Consider the following 15361-nt stretch of genomic DNA (forward strand, 5'->3'; position numbering starts at 1 on the left):
TTTTACTTGTAACGCGTTTAAAACTAAAAAAAAAAAGGTTCTCCCCCAACGCCCCATACCTTGCTAGGTTCTTAATAGAGAAAGTAAAGTTTCACTTTCAGACCTTGCGATGTATAGGGCAGATGATGTTAAAGTTATCTGTTTCTTTTGGCCAACGGTTAACGATTAGAGTATCATCTGGCCAGCACAACGACCAACCGTCTTTACTTTCCCCAACTAAAGCCAGGTTCCCTTTAGAGTTGTGTGGAATCAGAGGCGCACTAATAATCCATATATTCAAAATTCTAGACTTTACTGAGATTCGAACCCAGGTTCGGAAACCAAGCGCTTAACCACTTAGCCACCGCGCTCCATTATATATTCATAATGTACATTAACATAGTTTGTCTTGTTTTTTACATTTCCAATCGTCATCAAGCTCCATTAGAGTGAGGGCTTGGGAGGCTCAAATCCTCTCTTGCATTTGCCCTGGACAGAAACTCTGCTGTCTTGCGTAGTGCATAAATGTCGCCATACAGGTCGAGAATTTTTGGTTTCCCAGAACTACCGAGACGGAGATCAGCAAGTCTGGGGCAGTCAAAAAGAAAATGAGACACGGTTTCCTCTTCCTCCCCGCAGAGGGGGGCACAGTAAATCGAAATTCGGCCATAGCCGCGAGAAATATGAGCCAACAGGACAGTGGCCTGTCCTGCACTGTGCTATAATAGCTTGCTCAGGCCTGGACAGCCTCCACCACGGGGAAGTGCGGTCAGGGCGCCTCTTGCGCTCCCAGACTCCACGGGCTTTTTGGGACTTGTCCCAGCACTAAAACCACTTTTCCATTTCTGTTTTTTTAATTATAGCCAATAAAATAGCCTTCATTTTAATGATCCCCGTAATTGTTTTAGCATTTGAATAGGCCTAGTGTGTTATTATGACTTGGAACGATTCTCTTTTTTTCTCTCCCTTTTCACTCTCTCCTTTTTTCTCCCTCCTTCTCTCTCTCTCTATATATATTTCTCTCACTTTTCACTCTCTCCTTCTTTCTCAATTCTTCTCTCTCTCTCTTTTTCTCTCCTTTTTCACTCTCTCCTTCTTTCTCCCTCCTTCTCACTCTCTCTTTTTCTCTCCTTTTTCACTCTCTCCTTCTTTCTCCCTCTCTCTTTTTCTCTCCCTTTTCACTCTCTCCTTCTTTCTCCCTCCTTCTCCCTCTCTCTTTTTCTCTCCTTTTTCACTCTCTCCTTCTTTCTCCCTCCTTCTCCCTCCTTCTCCCTCTCTCTCTTTTTCTCTCCCTTTTCACTCTCTCCTTCTTTCTCCCTCCTTCTCCCTCCTTCTCCCTCTCTCTCTTTTTCTCTCCCTTTTCACTCTCTCCTTCTTTCTCCCTCCTTCTCCCTCCTTCTCCCTCTCTCTCTTTTTCTCTCCCTTTTCACTCTCTCCTTCTTTCTCCCTCCTTTTTCACTCTCTCCTTCTTTCTCCCTCTCTCTTTTTCTCTCCTTTTTCACTCTCTCCTTCTTTCTCCCTCCTTCTCCCTCCTTCTCCCTCTCTCTCTTTTTCTCTCCTTTTTCACTCTCTTCTTCTTTCTCCCTCCTTCTCCCTCTCTCTTTTTCTCTCCTTTTTCACTCTCTTCTTCTTTCTCCCTCCTTCTCCCTCCTTCTCCCTCTCTCTCTTTTTCTCTCCCTTTTCACTCTCTCCTTCTTTCTCCCTCCTTTTTCACTCTCTCCTTCTTTCTCCCTCCTTTTTCACTCTCTCCTTCTTTCTCCCTCCTTTTTCACTCTCTCCTTCTTTCTCCCTCCTTCTCTCTCTATTTGTCACTCTTTTTCTCTCTTTCTCTGTAACGCCTCCCCCCTTTTTTGCACCCACACAGAGACTCCTCGACGCATTGGAAGAGCAGGTGAGAAGAGGCTTCAGATATTGCTAGTGACAGATTTTTGTGGAAGCAGCTTGCCGCCCAATGCGCAGTACCGCGCGGGAGGATCTAAGTCAGTAAGAAAAGCGCATTAGGTTTTTGAAATAAAACTTTTTTAATAGCAGGATAATGCACTGTAGATACCTCAGAATATGCATTTTGTTGGCTTTCAGTACCGGAAATAATGATTGGCAGCGGGGCTCGCAGCGTTACCTCACCCACCCACCCTTACTGCCAAGGGCGGGGAGTCTACAATTTTTCCACTAACTCCAAGAAGAACCTATTCTAGGGAACAATAGGCGTCTTCCGGAAGAATGAAGGGTCAGAATTTAATAAAGATAAAGGTTAATCATACACACATGCACACATATATATATACATATTTTAGCCGTACTCACCCCCTTTTTTTTTCGCATCGTAACGATCTCTCATATAGATTTTTGACTTTTTAATTTTTATTTAAGTATTTCTCAAAACATGGAACAGCTCGAAAGGGACACAACTATTTAACGTTTTGTCCTATCTTTACACTTGACTTTCTTTACAGGAGAAACAGGAAACACATCAGAAAGTCTTCTGAGAAAGCAAATAGAGTTGACCATAATTATGACTTGTTTTTTTTTTTGTATTTGAAGATGCTACAGAAGGATCTTAGGTGTCACAATGGAAGACCGCATCACAAACCAAGAGATTAGAGACAGGGTTACTGCAGCGATTGGTCCCCATTATGACATGATAGCTATCGTAAAAAAAAAACGCAATCTAAAATTCTGTGGCCATATTACAAAGGTCTTCGGGATATCGCAAAGACCTTACTTCAGGGAACAGTTCCAGGAAAAAGAAGAAGAGGAATACAGAGAAAGCGATGGGAAGACAGCATAAAAGAATGGACTGGCCCGCCATTGAAAGAGGTTCTAACTAAGGCAAAAGACAGAGAGGAATGGAGAAAGATGGTCGACAGATGTTGCATGGTGCCCCAACGGTCCAACAGACTATGGGATAGGAAAAGGACTTTCGAGATGACATCTCAGAGCAACCAGAAACACAAGACCTAGAGAGTCCAAGAGTACCAACTATGCTAGATGCAGATGTAGAGCACCACTACACACTACTTCTTTCAACACCTTTAGAACACATGCACCTCACTTAACACTCTCAGGCAGAGTCGTGAGCGAACCCTAGAGACTTAAACGGGGATCCTTATAAAATACAAACGTTTTAAGTATGATGCATGTCAACCAATGACTTAATTTCTACCTTATCTTATCTTATATAATACAGACGTTACTTCAAAAAAGAAGATGATTACGTCCTACGCCTCATGCATTTAGTCATGCATATTAACCAATGACTTTAATTCTGCCAAGTCACAGGTTTTCCTGGCTAGCTCAGGCAACCCATTCCATGCTCTAATAGCACTAGGGAAGAAGGAGTATTTGTACAAATTCGTCTTAGCATATGGGACGAGGAATGCGACTTAATCCTTGTGTCTTTCTGAGTATTTTATTCTAGGTTTTGTTTTTGTATTTGAAGATTATGTTTTATTGTTTTATGATTAACTGAATTGACTTTAATCTTTGACTAGTTTGTTAGTTATTCTGATAAATAGATTTTCCAAATTAAAGAAGAGAGATCATAGACATACATAAATATAGACTGGCCGATTAAAGAGTTTTATGAAACGAAAATTTGTGACTTGCAATTTTGTGTACTTTATTATAAAGCATTTATGAGCAGTATAAAAGTTAAGTTTTCATATCTATTTCAGCCATAGCATATATAAGTATTACATTATTTTCACTAGTGTTTTTTTAAATCTCTAAGAATGAAGATCATGCAATTTTTCAGAATTCGGAAATCCGAATACAATAGATATACATGTTTTCAAGTTACATGAAGTTACTTCCTTCGGCCAGTCTATATTTATTTATGTCTATGAGAGAGATAAATAGTAGAGTGATAAGTACATTTGCACACTACCGCGTCAGCGACATGTGGAACTAGTTTATGTAATAAATGGAGTTTCTAATATGTCTTCCCTCATAAACACTTAGTTAGTTATTTGCATAAACACAAATATTGTACATAGTGTATATTTTAAAATATTTCGTTTTCAAGAAGACAGTATATTAGAAAACAACACAACTGTACAGTATCCTTACCATTGTTTAGCCATTAGAAAATAATAAATCAAACAAAAATAAATGAAAGCGAAATGATATGGCGACTTGTATTTATAGACCGTGATCCCAAGAACGACTATCCAAATAAATGATTTCAGGAGTTGTCGTTTACAGCCGTACGGTTGGCTAGGAGCCTCGTTTTAGTCTAGCCCCGGGGTTGGCAACCTGCGACGCGCGAGCCACATGCGACTCTTTGGATGTTAAGCTGCGGCTCTTTAGCTCCACAAGCAAATATTATTTATTTTATCGAAAAAAACAAACATTTAAAAATAATTAAGAGTTGATTAACGAGGACTATGCAGCGATTCTATCTCTCAGCCACTTGTTCTCGCCTTTCGGCGCACCCCTCCCCATGTCTTTAAATGAAACAGGTGGAAGATGTTCAACTTTCTTCTGCCTTATCACTTGATATAGATGAGTCTTGCGACATAAAAGACACGGCACAAATTGGTCTTTTTGTCAGTTATATGTCTTCCCAAGGCCCAAAAGAAGAACTTCTAGGGTTGCTACCGATCTCTGGGCAAACTAGAGGGAAAGATAGAGAGAATGCCGTACAAATAAGATCGATTTAAATAAAATCGTTTCAATAGCAACTGATGGAGCCAGAAGAATGATAGGACAATATTAAAGGGCGACTACTATTCTCTGGCGCAAAATAAACGTTGAAAATCTTACGTTTCACTGAATAATACACCAAGTAGCGCTTTGTGTCCAAGCATTTCCGGCCGAAGTAGAAGATGTCATGAATTTGGTAAACCAGATTTTTAACAAACCCCATTTGGACAGTTGTTTGAGACAAACATCTATAAAAAAGCTAACAAGAACCTCGAAATAAAGAATCACCCTTTGTGTCAGGATTTTGTGATTTTACCATCACAAAAGAGATACAGGTCACCGATAGCAAAGACAAACAGACACAAACACTCTTTTGTTCCCCTGGCAATCAAATCATTAAATAAGAATAATCTGGTATAAATTTTGTCACATGTAAATTATGAGTCTGGTGTGAATGTACACTTTGGTTTCTTATAGTTATAATGTTTTTTTGTTTGGTGTAATGCACAAATTGTAAGACAAATTTCCTTACGGATAATAAAGATTATTATTATTATTATTATTATTAAACAAAAAGTTTCTCAACACAAATAGTAACGAAATCCACATTGAGTCATTTTGGAATTGATACTTAATCTCTAGCCATGTAATTGATCGATTTAAAAAGTAAAACTTTGTGGAGTGGAAAATGTACAGAGTTGAAAATCAAGTCGGAAAAGTTGGAGGTCCAGAATTGTTTGAACGTAACGCAACAAAAATGGACAGCTTTCAAAGAAATGTCTCGAGATGAGGCACTTACATTGAACGCAAGGAATAGTCTTCCAGATTGCTACAGTCAGGTGAACAAGTTGGCATTTGAAGTGCTGACTATCTTCGAATCTGCATACTTGTGCGAGTGTTCTCCGCTTTAAAAGTAATGTGAGAAGCTAACAAACTATTGAAAATTTAAGAGTCGTGTTTGAAACTAAAAACAACAAGTAAAGAACCAAATTTATTCAAATTTGTAAAACCAAAATCATCGCTCCCATTAAATTTGTATGCTCAATTGTTTTTTTATTGAAGTAAAGGCGCATAGCCAATGTGTAGGTTTAATTGTCTTAAATTGTTTAATTGCCATTTATAGGCCTATATCTAATTTGTTGTGAAAAACACAAGTTACATACAAATGAATAGTAATTTTTTTTGTAATGAATAAATAAATTCGTTTTTTTTTTTCTTATCAAAAAACTTTATTTATGCAAGTACTATTTATTGATGGCAAGAACAAAAATTTGTGGCTCCTTAAAAACTTTGAAATTTTGTAACTTGTTATTTTTGACTCTTCCGACTCTCCATGAAGACTGGGATTTTTTATTTTGGGACCTTCAGAGCGGATCTGATGGGTAATTGACATTAGAAAAGGCTGTTGGTCTTTGTGCTGTTCGCATGACACCCTGGTAAATCTGGGATTTTTTTTATTCCGGAATTTTTTGGGCGCCCCTGAGTCCACCCAACTCTGAATGGGTACCTGACATTGGTTTGGTGAAAGTAAAGTGGTTAGTTGTTGTGCTGGCCACATGGCACCCTTGTTGACCGTCGGCCACAGAAACAGGTGACCTTTACATTATCTGCCCTATAGATCGCAAGGTCTGAAATAAGTACTTTACTTTTTTAGTACTATTGTACTATTCCGCAGATTCTGAGTATTTAGCGGAGTACTTTATTTTTTTTTTTTTACAAATCTTATATCAACTCACTCTGTCTGTCTAGCTAAAAGTTTGTCGCTACTGCTGTTGTAGTTTTTCAATCTCTGAGTCTGTTGCAGCACAAATAGAAATATAAATAAGTTGATTAAAGAATCGTCTTGGACAGCTCCATAAAATAAAGTCCCAAGCACTAAGATTTGTCTGTGGAACCTTTAGGACAAGTCCAGTAATGACCCCAGACATACACTTGAAACTAGTAGACCCTAATGCCACTAAGCTAAGTCGTTCATCTAACGACCTTCAAATTCTAGCACTGGAGATCATTAATGCCTTCAAGCCCAGTGCTATTTCTGCATACACTGATGGGTCGGCATCAATAGATTCTGGAAGAGCAGGCTATGGAGCCTACATTGACTTTCTTGGCTCTTACTCAGTAAAAATCTTTGGACCATGTGGTAGTGTTTGCAGCTTTGATGCGGAGTCCATGGCAGTCTGTGAAGCCTTAAAGGTCATTGACTCTCAACTCGGCGAGGGACATTTGAGAGCAACAAAGATTGTTGTGGTCACTGACTCAAAATCTGTACTACAGGCTTTGCAAAGCCCTGGACCATGCCAAATATCGACACTGTCATCATGGCTTCACACAACATAAAACAGCTCTATGTCACCCCTGTAATAATGCAGTGGGTACCGAGTCACACATGTGTGACTGGCAACACTATTGCAGACTCCTTGGTCCACCAGGGAGGGAAAATTCCAACCACTAAACAGGCTGTAAGTTTTCATCATATAATTCAAAAAAACAGAAATGGAAAAGTGGTTTGAATGCTGGGACAAGTCCCAAAAAGCCCGTGGAGCCTGGGAGCGCATGAGGCGCCCAGACCGCACTTCCCCGTGGTGGAGGCTATCCAGGCCTGAGCAAGCTATTATAGCACAGTGCAGGACAGGCCACTGTCCTGTTGGCTCATATTTCTCACGGCTATGGCCAAATTTTGATTCACTGTGCCCCCGCTGCGGGATAGGAGAGGAAACCGTGCCTCATATTCTGTTTGACTGCCCCAGACTTGCTGATCTCCGTCTCGACAGGTCTGGGAAACTAAAAATTCTCGACCTGTATGGTGACATGTATGCACTACGCGAGACAGCAGGGTTTCTGTCCAGGGCTTTTGCAAGTGAGGATTTAAGCCTCTCAAGCCCTCACCCAAATTTAGTTTAATGATAAGGATGATGATTAAAGAATCGTCAATAAAAAATGTAATCCTGAAAGTCATTTTTACACTCTGTTTGGTAGAAAGTTTGTACACGTTATTTCTCCGACACCCTATCTCGGATCAAGCTGAAATTTTGCACAATTATTTCTTTTACCTGACAACATAGAGACCAAATATTTTAATGTACAGTTAAAACAGAGCCAGCTTATGTCTAACTTCTAGCGTATTGACACTGCGCTTAGAAAATATTAATGAATTATCTACCCCTTGTCCATTTTTGTTTAGGCTAGAGTTGCGCCCCTTGAAGGGCACTCTCTACATTTAAGTTTCTTCCCATTGTTCAAGGTCGGGCGTAGACTATACCTTCGTGCTCGCTGACCAGTGTCCTTTGTTTATATGTTTCACCCCCCCCCTTTACCGTATTATTGTCACTCCTTTGTCCTTGCATTGATCTGATCTCATTGATCTGATTTCATTGATCTGTTTTTATTGATCTGATTCAATTAATCTGATTTCATTGGTCTGATTCAATTAATCTGATTTCATTGGTCTGATTTCATTGATCTGATTTCATTGATCTGATTTCATTGATCTGATTTCATTGGTCTGATTTCATTGATCTGATTTCATTGATCTAATTTCATTGGTCTGATTTCATTGATCTGATTTCATTGATCTGATTTCATTGGTCTGATTTCATTGGTCTGATTTCATTGATCTGATTTCATTGATCTGATTTCATTGTAATTATTTCATTGATCTGATTTCATTGATCTGATTTCATTGTAATTATTTCATTGATCTGATTTCATTGATCTGATTCAATTGATCTGATTCAATTGATCTGATTTCATTGGTCTGATTTTATTGATCTGTTTCATTGGTCTGATTTCATTGATCTGATTTCATTGATCTGCATTATTTGTACTCGAACTTTTGTGACTCTCTGATTGACGGTAATGCCAGATGATTGCAATGCCCTTTTATTTAAAGAATGTATTTAGTTTGGTGTTTTTATTTCAGCCTGATAGCGACTAGAGACACCGACTAGTTCCTGTTATCCGGAAAACCTGCTAATGAATCCAAAACTCTTGTTCCTGATTTCCTGTAATACTATTACAAGATTCCTGTTAGCTTTCCTGTTTAACTCCTTAACTCCGTGGCTGGAGAAAGAAAAATCTACCATCTCAAGTCAATTTTCAATTGATTCTGTACCGCCTCCCCCCCCCCCCCACTGCATCCCTCGCACTTCGAGAACGTGCAACAGTGACTGGGTCCAGGGCCGGTCATAGGGCCCACAGCGACCTATGCGGCCGCAGTGGGCCCCGCACTTTCATAGGCCCCGCGCTAACTCTAGTTGTAAATTATTAAATTAAACAATTTTAACTTATAACAGGGTTTCCGCGGTCTCCTGATTTTCCAGATTGGAAATCTAAAAATGCAAAGTATACGAAAAAAAGTCATGAAAATCTCCTGAATTTATTAAAATATCCTGAAAACTCAAAGCTTGTTCTGAAAAATAGACAAAATAATAAAAATAATAGTACTGTCAGAGAGCTCAGACGTAAATGAGTATTTCAAAGAAATAGAACACATTGAAAAATACTGTAAAGATAATTTTTTATTATTAAATGTAAAAAAAAAACAACAAAGAAATGATAATCGATTTTCGTGGGGAAAAGTTGGAAAATGATATTGTTTCTGTAGCTGGAGAGACTATTGAAATAGTGCAAACCTTTAAATACCTTGGTACTATCCTAGACAATAAACTAAATTTTACTGCAAATACTGATTATATCAGCAAAAAAGGGCAGCAAAGATTACGATTACTTAGAAAACTGTCCTCGTTTAATGTTAGCAAAAAGGCCTTGGCTATGTTTTATCACGCTCACATCTGCAATATTTTAAGTTTCAATATCACTGCCTGGTATGGCAATCTGAGCATTAAAAATAAAAATAAACTTTATAGAATCCTAAATGCTGCTGGTAAAATCATTGGCAAAACACAATCCCATTTGGGCAGTTGTTTGAGACAAACATCTATAAAAAAGCTAACAAGATCCTCGAAATAAAGAATCACCCTTTGTGTCAGGATTTTGTAATTTTACCATCACAAAAGAGATACAAGACACTGATAGCAAAGACATACAGACACAAACACTCTTTTGTTCCCCTGGCAATCAAATCATTAAATAAGAACAATCTGGTATAAACTTTGTCACATGTAAATTATGAGTCTGGTGTGAATGTACACTTTGGTTTCTTATAGTTATAATGTTTTTTTGTTTGGTGTAATGCACAAATTGTAAGACAAATTTCCATACTGTCAATAAAGATTATTATTGTTATTATTATTATTATTATTATTATTATTATCTCTTCAAAAAAATCAAAAGCGATATTTTGATAGTCGATAGTAAATCTAAAAGGCAGATCTGAATGTTTATCGGCTTTATGTTGGAAATCTATCTTCTATTCTAAATGGCTCGTACAGTTAATTTTATTTTCTAACAAAAAATCTTCATTTCACTTATTATCCTTATCACCGCCCAGACTACCCGCTCAATCCGTTTCGCATAGGGCCCCGCAATCTGTAGAACCGGCCCTGTCTGGGCCAATCTGTTTTCAGCTGGAGCTGGCACCGCCCAACGCTGATACTCACGCCAACGGACTGGAATAGTTAATAAATAGCACAAGGCATAAGGATAAGCCCCTTATGGGACTATAAATGAGCCCAGGATTAATAGAGCTATGTTTATTAACAGTAGGGCATTCGTATTTGTACCATCATCAGTCAGAATGATGATTCGAATATTTCATCTTTATTTATAGATATTGAGTTAGAAAAAAATTGTCCCCACCATTGTTACCCCTCCCCCTTTTATCGGTCATTACATTAAACACTTTATCTTGTTGACGAAAGGGATTTTTTTTTCTTTATTGTACGCAAACTGTGTGCTCTGTTTCACAGCCTGTAACGCACGCTGGTCTACGGTGTCGGTAGAAACCCCTAGATCTAAGGCACCAAAATTAAATTATTTTATTAATTAATTGATTTTAATTGCACACACACACACACACACACACACAAACACACACACACACAGACAGACAGAGCTGCGCATGACAAGCACTTTGTTTGTTAATAGTAAAATATAATCTCGACGTAATTAAAACAAGGAATTCGCTTACTTTCGAATCCTGGTGAAGACTGAGATTTTTAATTCCGGGATCTTCGGGCGCCTCTGAGTCAACCCCAGCTCTAATGGGTACCTGACATTAGTTGGGGGACAAGTAAAGGCGGTTGGTCGTTGTGCTGGCCACATGACACTTTTGTTAACCGTAGGCCACAAAAACAGATGACCTTTACGTCATCTGCCCTATAGACCTCAAGGTCTGAAAGGGGGAACTTTACTAACAGAACAAGGCAGAGCCCAAGTTTACAGTCACAAAAACACGCACACACAACACTCACACACTAAACACACACACTCACACATACACATCTAAAAAGTGTAACCGATTCAGATAAACCTTTTTCTTTTATTCTAAAATGTAGGCTAACTACATTGTCACTAGAGTCGTCCGCATATATGTCCTGTATAAAGTTTTGTGTAGTCGGCAAAAATTGGCGGGTGGACATTGTTGTTGTCCACGGCGATGGTCATCGGCCAGACGTTGACAAACATCACCCGCTCCCCAAGTCCTCTCAGGACACGCCTCTGGAATTCTGCAAAAAACTTGCCGTGCCTCGTGTACTCGTACGAATCCAAGACGGAAACGTAGTGCGCCGATTGGTAGAGGAAGATCACGTGAGGGTTTCTAGCCAATAGACGCTTGACTGCTTCGCGGATCATTTGCAGACGATTCTCTAACAGCGACAGATGAAAAGAATTGATGTGCATGAAGTGATGGAAGTAGATGATGAATTTCCCTTCATTTGGAATGGAATCCAGAAGCCTCGTCTCTGAGAACACGTGATGTTTCGGTAACTCCTGGCCCTTCAAAAGTGAAAAAGAAATATTTGAAATATTTGTGTTCAATTAGTACATTTAATTAAGTTAATGTTATTTTCCTAACATTGCTAAATTACTTTTAGTGTCGAATATATATATATATATATCAATCAATCATATGACATTCAGTGGCGTCGCTAGGGGAAGTTTGAGGCACACAATGTTTATTTGTTGGGTATACAAACTAGCTTCTGAACGTTTAAGAATGATTTTTTTTTTGCTACCAACAAATTTCGTTATAACGCCATAAAATGTCCCCAGAGTTCTATACTAGTTATCAGCACTTAAATCATCGTTGAGCTGATGTTTCTTCAAGGGCTTGATGTTTTTTTTTTTTTTCAAATCCGAAAAATGAGTTAGATTGTGTTGTAGTTAAAAGTCAATCTATATTTGAGGTGTCTATACAATGGAATTCAATTGAGTCTTCGCCCACACGATTACGGAGTTACCATTCTTTGTTATAAGATTTCTTTTCAGTGACGTAAGGTGGTTCTGTTGTCGTTATACGCGGAACGGAACAAACTTTACGCGAAGCCCGCCTCGCCCACTCTTAGTTGAACTTTAGCTTGCGTTCATCTGTTTAGAGGCTGTCAGGATTGAGTTCTGGTCAGCCTAGGTCTCCTGTTAACTGTAGAGGAAAAGGGGGGCAATGCAGGGTGTTGACTTCAAAACTGTAGATGACTTGGCAGAATTTAAGTCATCGGTTAACATGCATGACTAGATGCATGATGCGTAGGACGTAATCATCTTCTTTTTTTTAAAATAACGTCTGTATTTTATAAGATAAGATAAATAACGAAGAAATAACGTCTGTATTTTATAAGATAAGATAAATAACGAAGAAATAACGTCTGTATTTTTTTATAAGATAAGATAAATAACGAAGAAATAACGTCTGTATTTTTTTATAAGATAAGATAAATAACGAAGAAATAACGTCTGTATTTTATAAGATAAGATAAATAACGAAGAAATAACGTCTGTATTTTATAAGATAAGATAAATAACGAAGAAATAACGTCTGTATTTTATAAGATAAGATGGGGTTTTTTTTAGTGTATCAGTGTACGAGGTTCAAACTCTAGAACCTTGGACGCAGGGGCGGACTGGCGATATAGGGAAATGGGCTAATGCCCTTTGGGACGGTACCTAAATGGGTTGGTAAGGTTGCCGAGTGGGCCACTGTCAGTACGTCCCGTAGACGTAAATTGGCCTCGCCATAACTTTTATAAAAGATATCTAAAGACGTTACTGTATATTATTAGCCACATTTTATCCTTTGAATATTACACTTCCTTATACATTTTTGGTTTGCTTTACATGTTCTGGTTGCTATTTCAAAACAGCCCAAACACCGCACAGGACGGCCAGGGGTGGGGAGTGGGCGGTGGGAAGAGTTCGAACCAAGGACCATCACGACAACACTATAGAGCTCATAAAACACGACCAGGCGGCCATCTTTTGGTTATTTCAAAATGATGTAATAAACTAATTAATATCCCGAATTACTGTTGATTTTTTTTAGCGGCCCCCGAAAGGGGAAAAGACGCTATTAGTTTTGTGTGGTCTGTCCGTCCGTCCGTCCGTGCCGCTTAGATCTCGTAAACTAGAAAAGATAGTGAAAATCCGACTTCATGATATTTTAGTCCATTTAAAGTTCTGATGCAACGGCTACTGTTTTTCTTTTCTGAAAGCGAAAAATTATAATTTTTTTTAAATTCAAGTATGCAAGCAGTTTTTTTTTTTTTTAATTACACCATTTTTACAACTATTCACTATTAATAGTAACAAACATAGGAGACTATTTAGTAAGGGAGACGACTACTAACCATATTAACACAAGGATTTTAGATTATTTGTTTTAAATTTAATTGTATTGCTAAGTTCAATAAGTTTAGTAAGTTCTGTCATACTAACTACCACATTTAGAAAAAAAAATGTTTACGTTTTTTTTTTTTTTTTTTTAAAAAAAGCTATTTAGTATACATATAAGTGGAACAGTAATTAATAAGTAGTTTTCCATATTATCGCATGAACTGCAGTAATGCCGACTAACCACGAGAGTCACAACTGAAGGAATTTTTATTTTTCTTGAGGCTTTGAATAAGAGATTGACTCTTTACAAAACAATTAGATCAAGTAGATTATAAGACATCTTCTGGCTTTATTAGTGTGAACTTGTGTATGCATTACATATCATTATCCTGATCACTTTAGTTGCAGTGTAGTATCACTAAGGTTGATGAGTAACTTCACTTCAACACACACACACATATATATATATATATATATATATATATATATATATATATATATATATATATATTGTAATAACTCTTGGGTAGGCACTCAACGTAAAGGCAGGCAACTTAACACAGTGTAATAGGAAATAAAGACAGGTGTTTATTCACTAGGACAAACACATAGCATTCTTCAGCTTCCTCGGAGTCTTTCTACTAATTTACCAGTCCTTTAGACAGCAACCCGAATGTGGACCAACGACAGCCTTCCCCGCTTCGCTCCAGGTCCCTTCTACAACCTTCAGGCAGCACCAAAAGCTGGCTTCTTAGTTTCCCAAACATTCAGACTCTTCACAATCCCTGATGCACTGTTCTTTTCTCTGTCCTAGTCTCTTCCTGTTTACGTTCACTAGTGCGCTAGTGCGCACCTCAAGCACTGGTGCAAGGCAGGGTTACAACAATATATATTTTGGCCGAATCGTATAGAAATGCCCGGGCGGATTTTGACACCCAGTCCGCCCCTGCTTGGACGACAGTTTGAACTGCATTCCACGTAATAAATAAGGATTGAGGTACAGCATTAAAGGGCATATTCACATTTGACTAGAGTAACACCTTTAGTAAAATCACTAAAGTTAGAAAGCCTTCAGGATAGAAGACTTAAAAGTAAAGTAGCAATCATACTTAAAACACTGAACCATAGTCTTCAAATACAAAAACAAAATTTAATAAAATACTCTGAAAGACACAAAGATAAAGGCACATTCCTCGTCCCATATGCTAGGACAAATTTGTACAAATACTCCATCTTCCCTAGCGCTATTAGAACATGAAATGGGTTGCCTGAGTCAGCCAGGAAAACCAATGACTTGGCTGAATGTAAGTCATTTTTTAACATGCATGACTAGATGCATGACGCGTAGGACGTAATCATCTTCTTTTTTGAAATAACGTCTGCTTTTTTATAAGATAAGATGTGTTTTTTCAGTGTTTCAGTGTACGACGTTCAAACTCTACAACCTTAGCCGAAAAGTTCGAATCGCATTCCAGGTGATAAGTGTTGATTGAGGTACATCATTAGCTTATCGCACCGGGGGGGGGGGGGAACCTACCCTAGTGACGCCGCTGTGCCACCAACTCATACATTCAACTGTGACTCTATTCAGTAAGTGACATAACTAAGATCTATGTATGGCAGAAAAGTTAGAGGCTCCAATTTAGTTTTAATACAAGATCGGTAATCATAGTTGAAAAAAAAAACACAAGATATTTCATTTTCTGGACTTTAAAAAAAAAACTATCTCGAATATATAGAAAGCTATCTGGATATGTAAAATATTTTTTAAAATGTCAAATCTTTACTCACAATTGATCCAACAAATGGAAACGTGTGAGGTAAATAAGAGATGGAGATATTGTTGTGTTCCTCTTCACAAAGTAGCGGGGCGTGCCACACAGCCTGTAAAAAACACGTGACTATGCTAATGAACATGTTTGTAAAATGTTTTACATGTTTCGGATGTTCCTTCAGAGTTGAAGATAGTTTACTTCCTAGTCCAAACCTCCCGCAGGACGACGGGGGATGG

The 15361-nt window shown here is 38.2% G+C and overlaps 2 protein-coding genes across 3 annotated transcripts in view; both read right to left on the reverse strand.

The window, feature by feature from the left end:
* Positions 1-4162, reverse strand: part of LOC106068980 (NXPE family member 3-like) — a 43761-nt gene extending 39599 nt beyond the window's left edge. For both annotated transcript variants that reach the window (XM_056021845.1, XM_056021844.1), the window contains exon 1: positions 4048-4162. In XM_056021845.1, the coding sequence (XP_055877820.1) occupies positions 4048-4061 (14 nt within the window). In that variant the 5' untranslated portion in view covers positions 4062-4162. The remainder of the gene's footprint in view (positions 1-4047) is intronic.
* A 4944-nt stretch (positions 4163-9106) lies between these two features.
* Positions 9107-15361, reverse strand: part of LOC106068981 (NXPE family member 3-like) — a 32996-nt gene continuing 26741 nt past the window's right edge. Inside the window, exons 13-14 of the mRNA XM_056021847.1 lie at positions 15142-15234; positions 9107-11520 (exon numbers count right to left, since the gene is read on the reverse strand). Of these exons, the coding sequence (XP_055877822.1) occupies positions 11095-11520; positions 15142-15234 (519 nt within the window). The 3' untranslated portion in view covers positions 9107-11094. The remainder of the gene's footprint in view (positions 11521-15141; positions 15235-15361) is intronic.

The sequence above is a fragment of the Biomphalaria glabrata genome, chromosome 2 (genome assembly GCF_947242115.1).
Source record: "Biomphalaria glabrata chromosome 2, xgBioGlab47.1, whole genome shotgun sequence".
Taxonomy (NCBI): domain Eukaryota; kingdom Metazoa; phylum Mollusca; class Gastropoda; family Planorbidae; genus Biomphalaria; species Biomphalaria glabrata.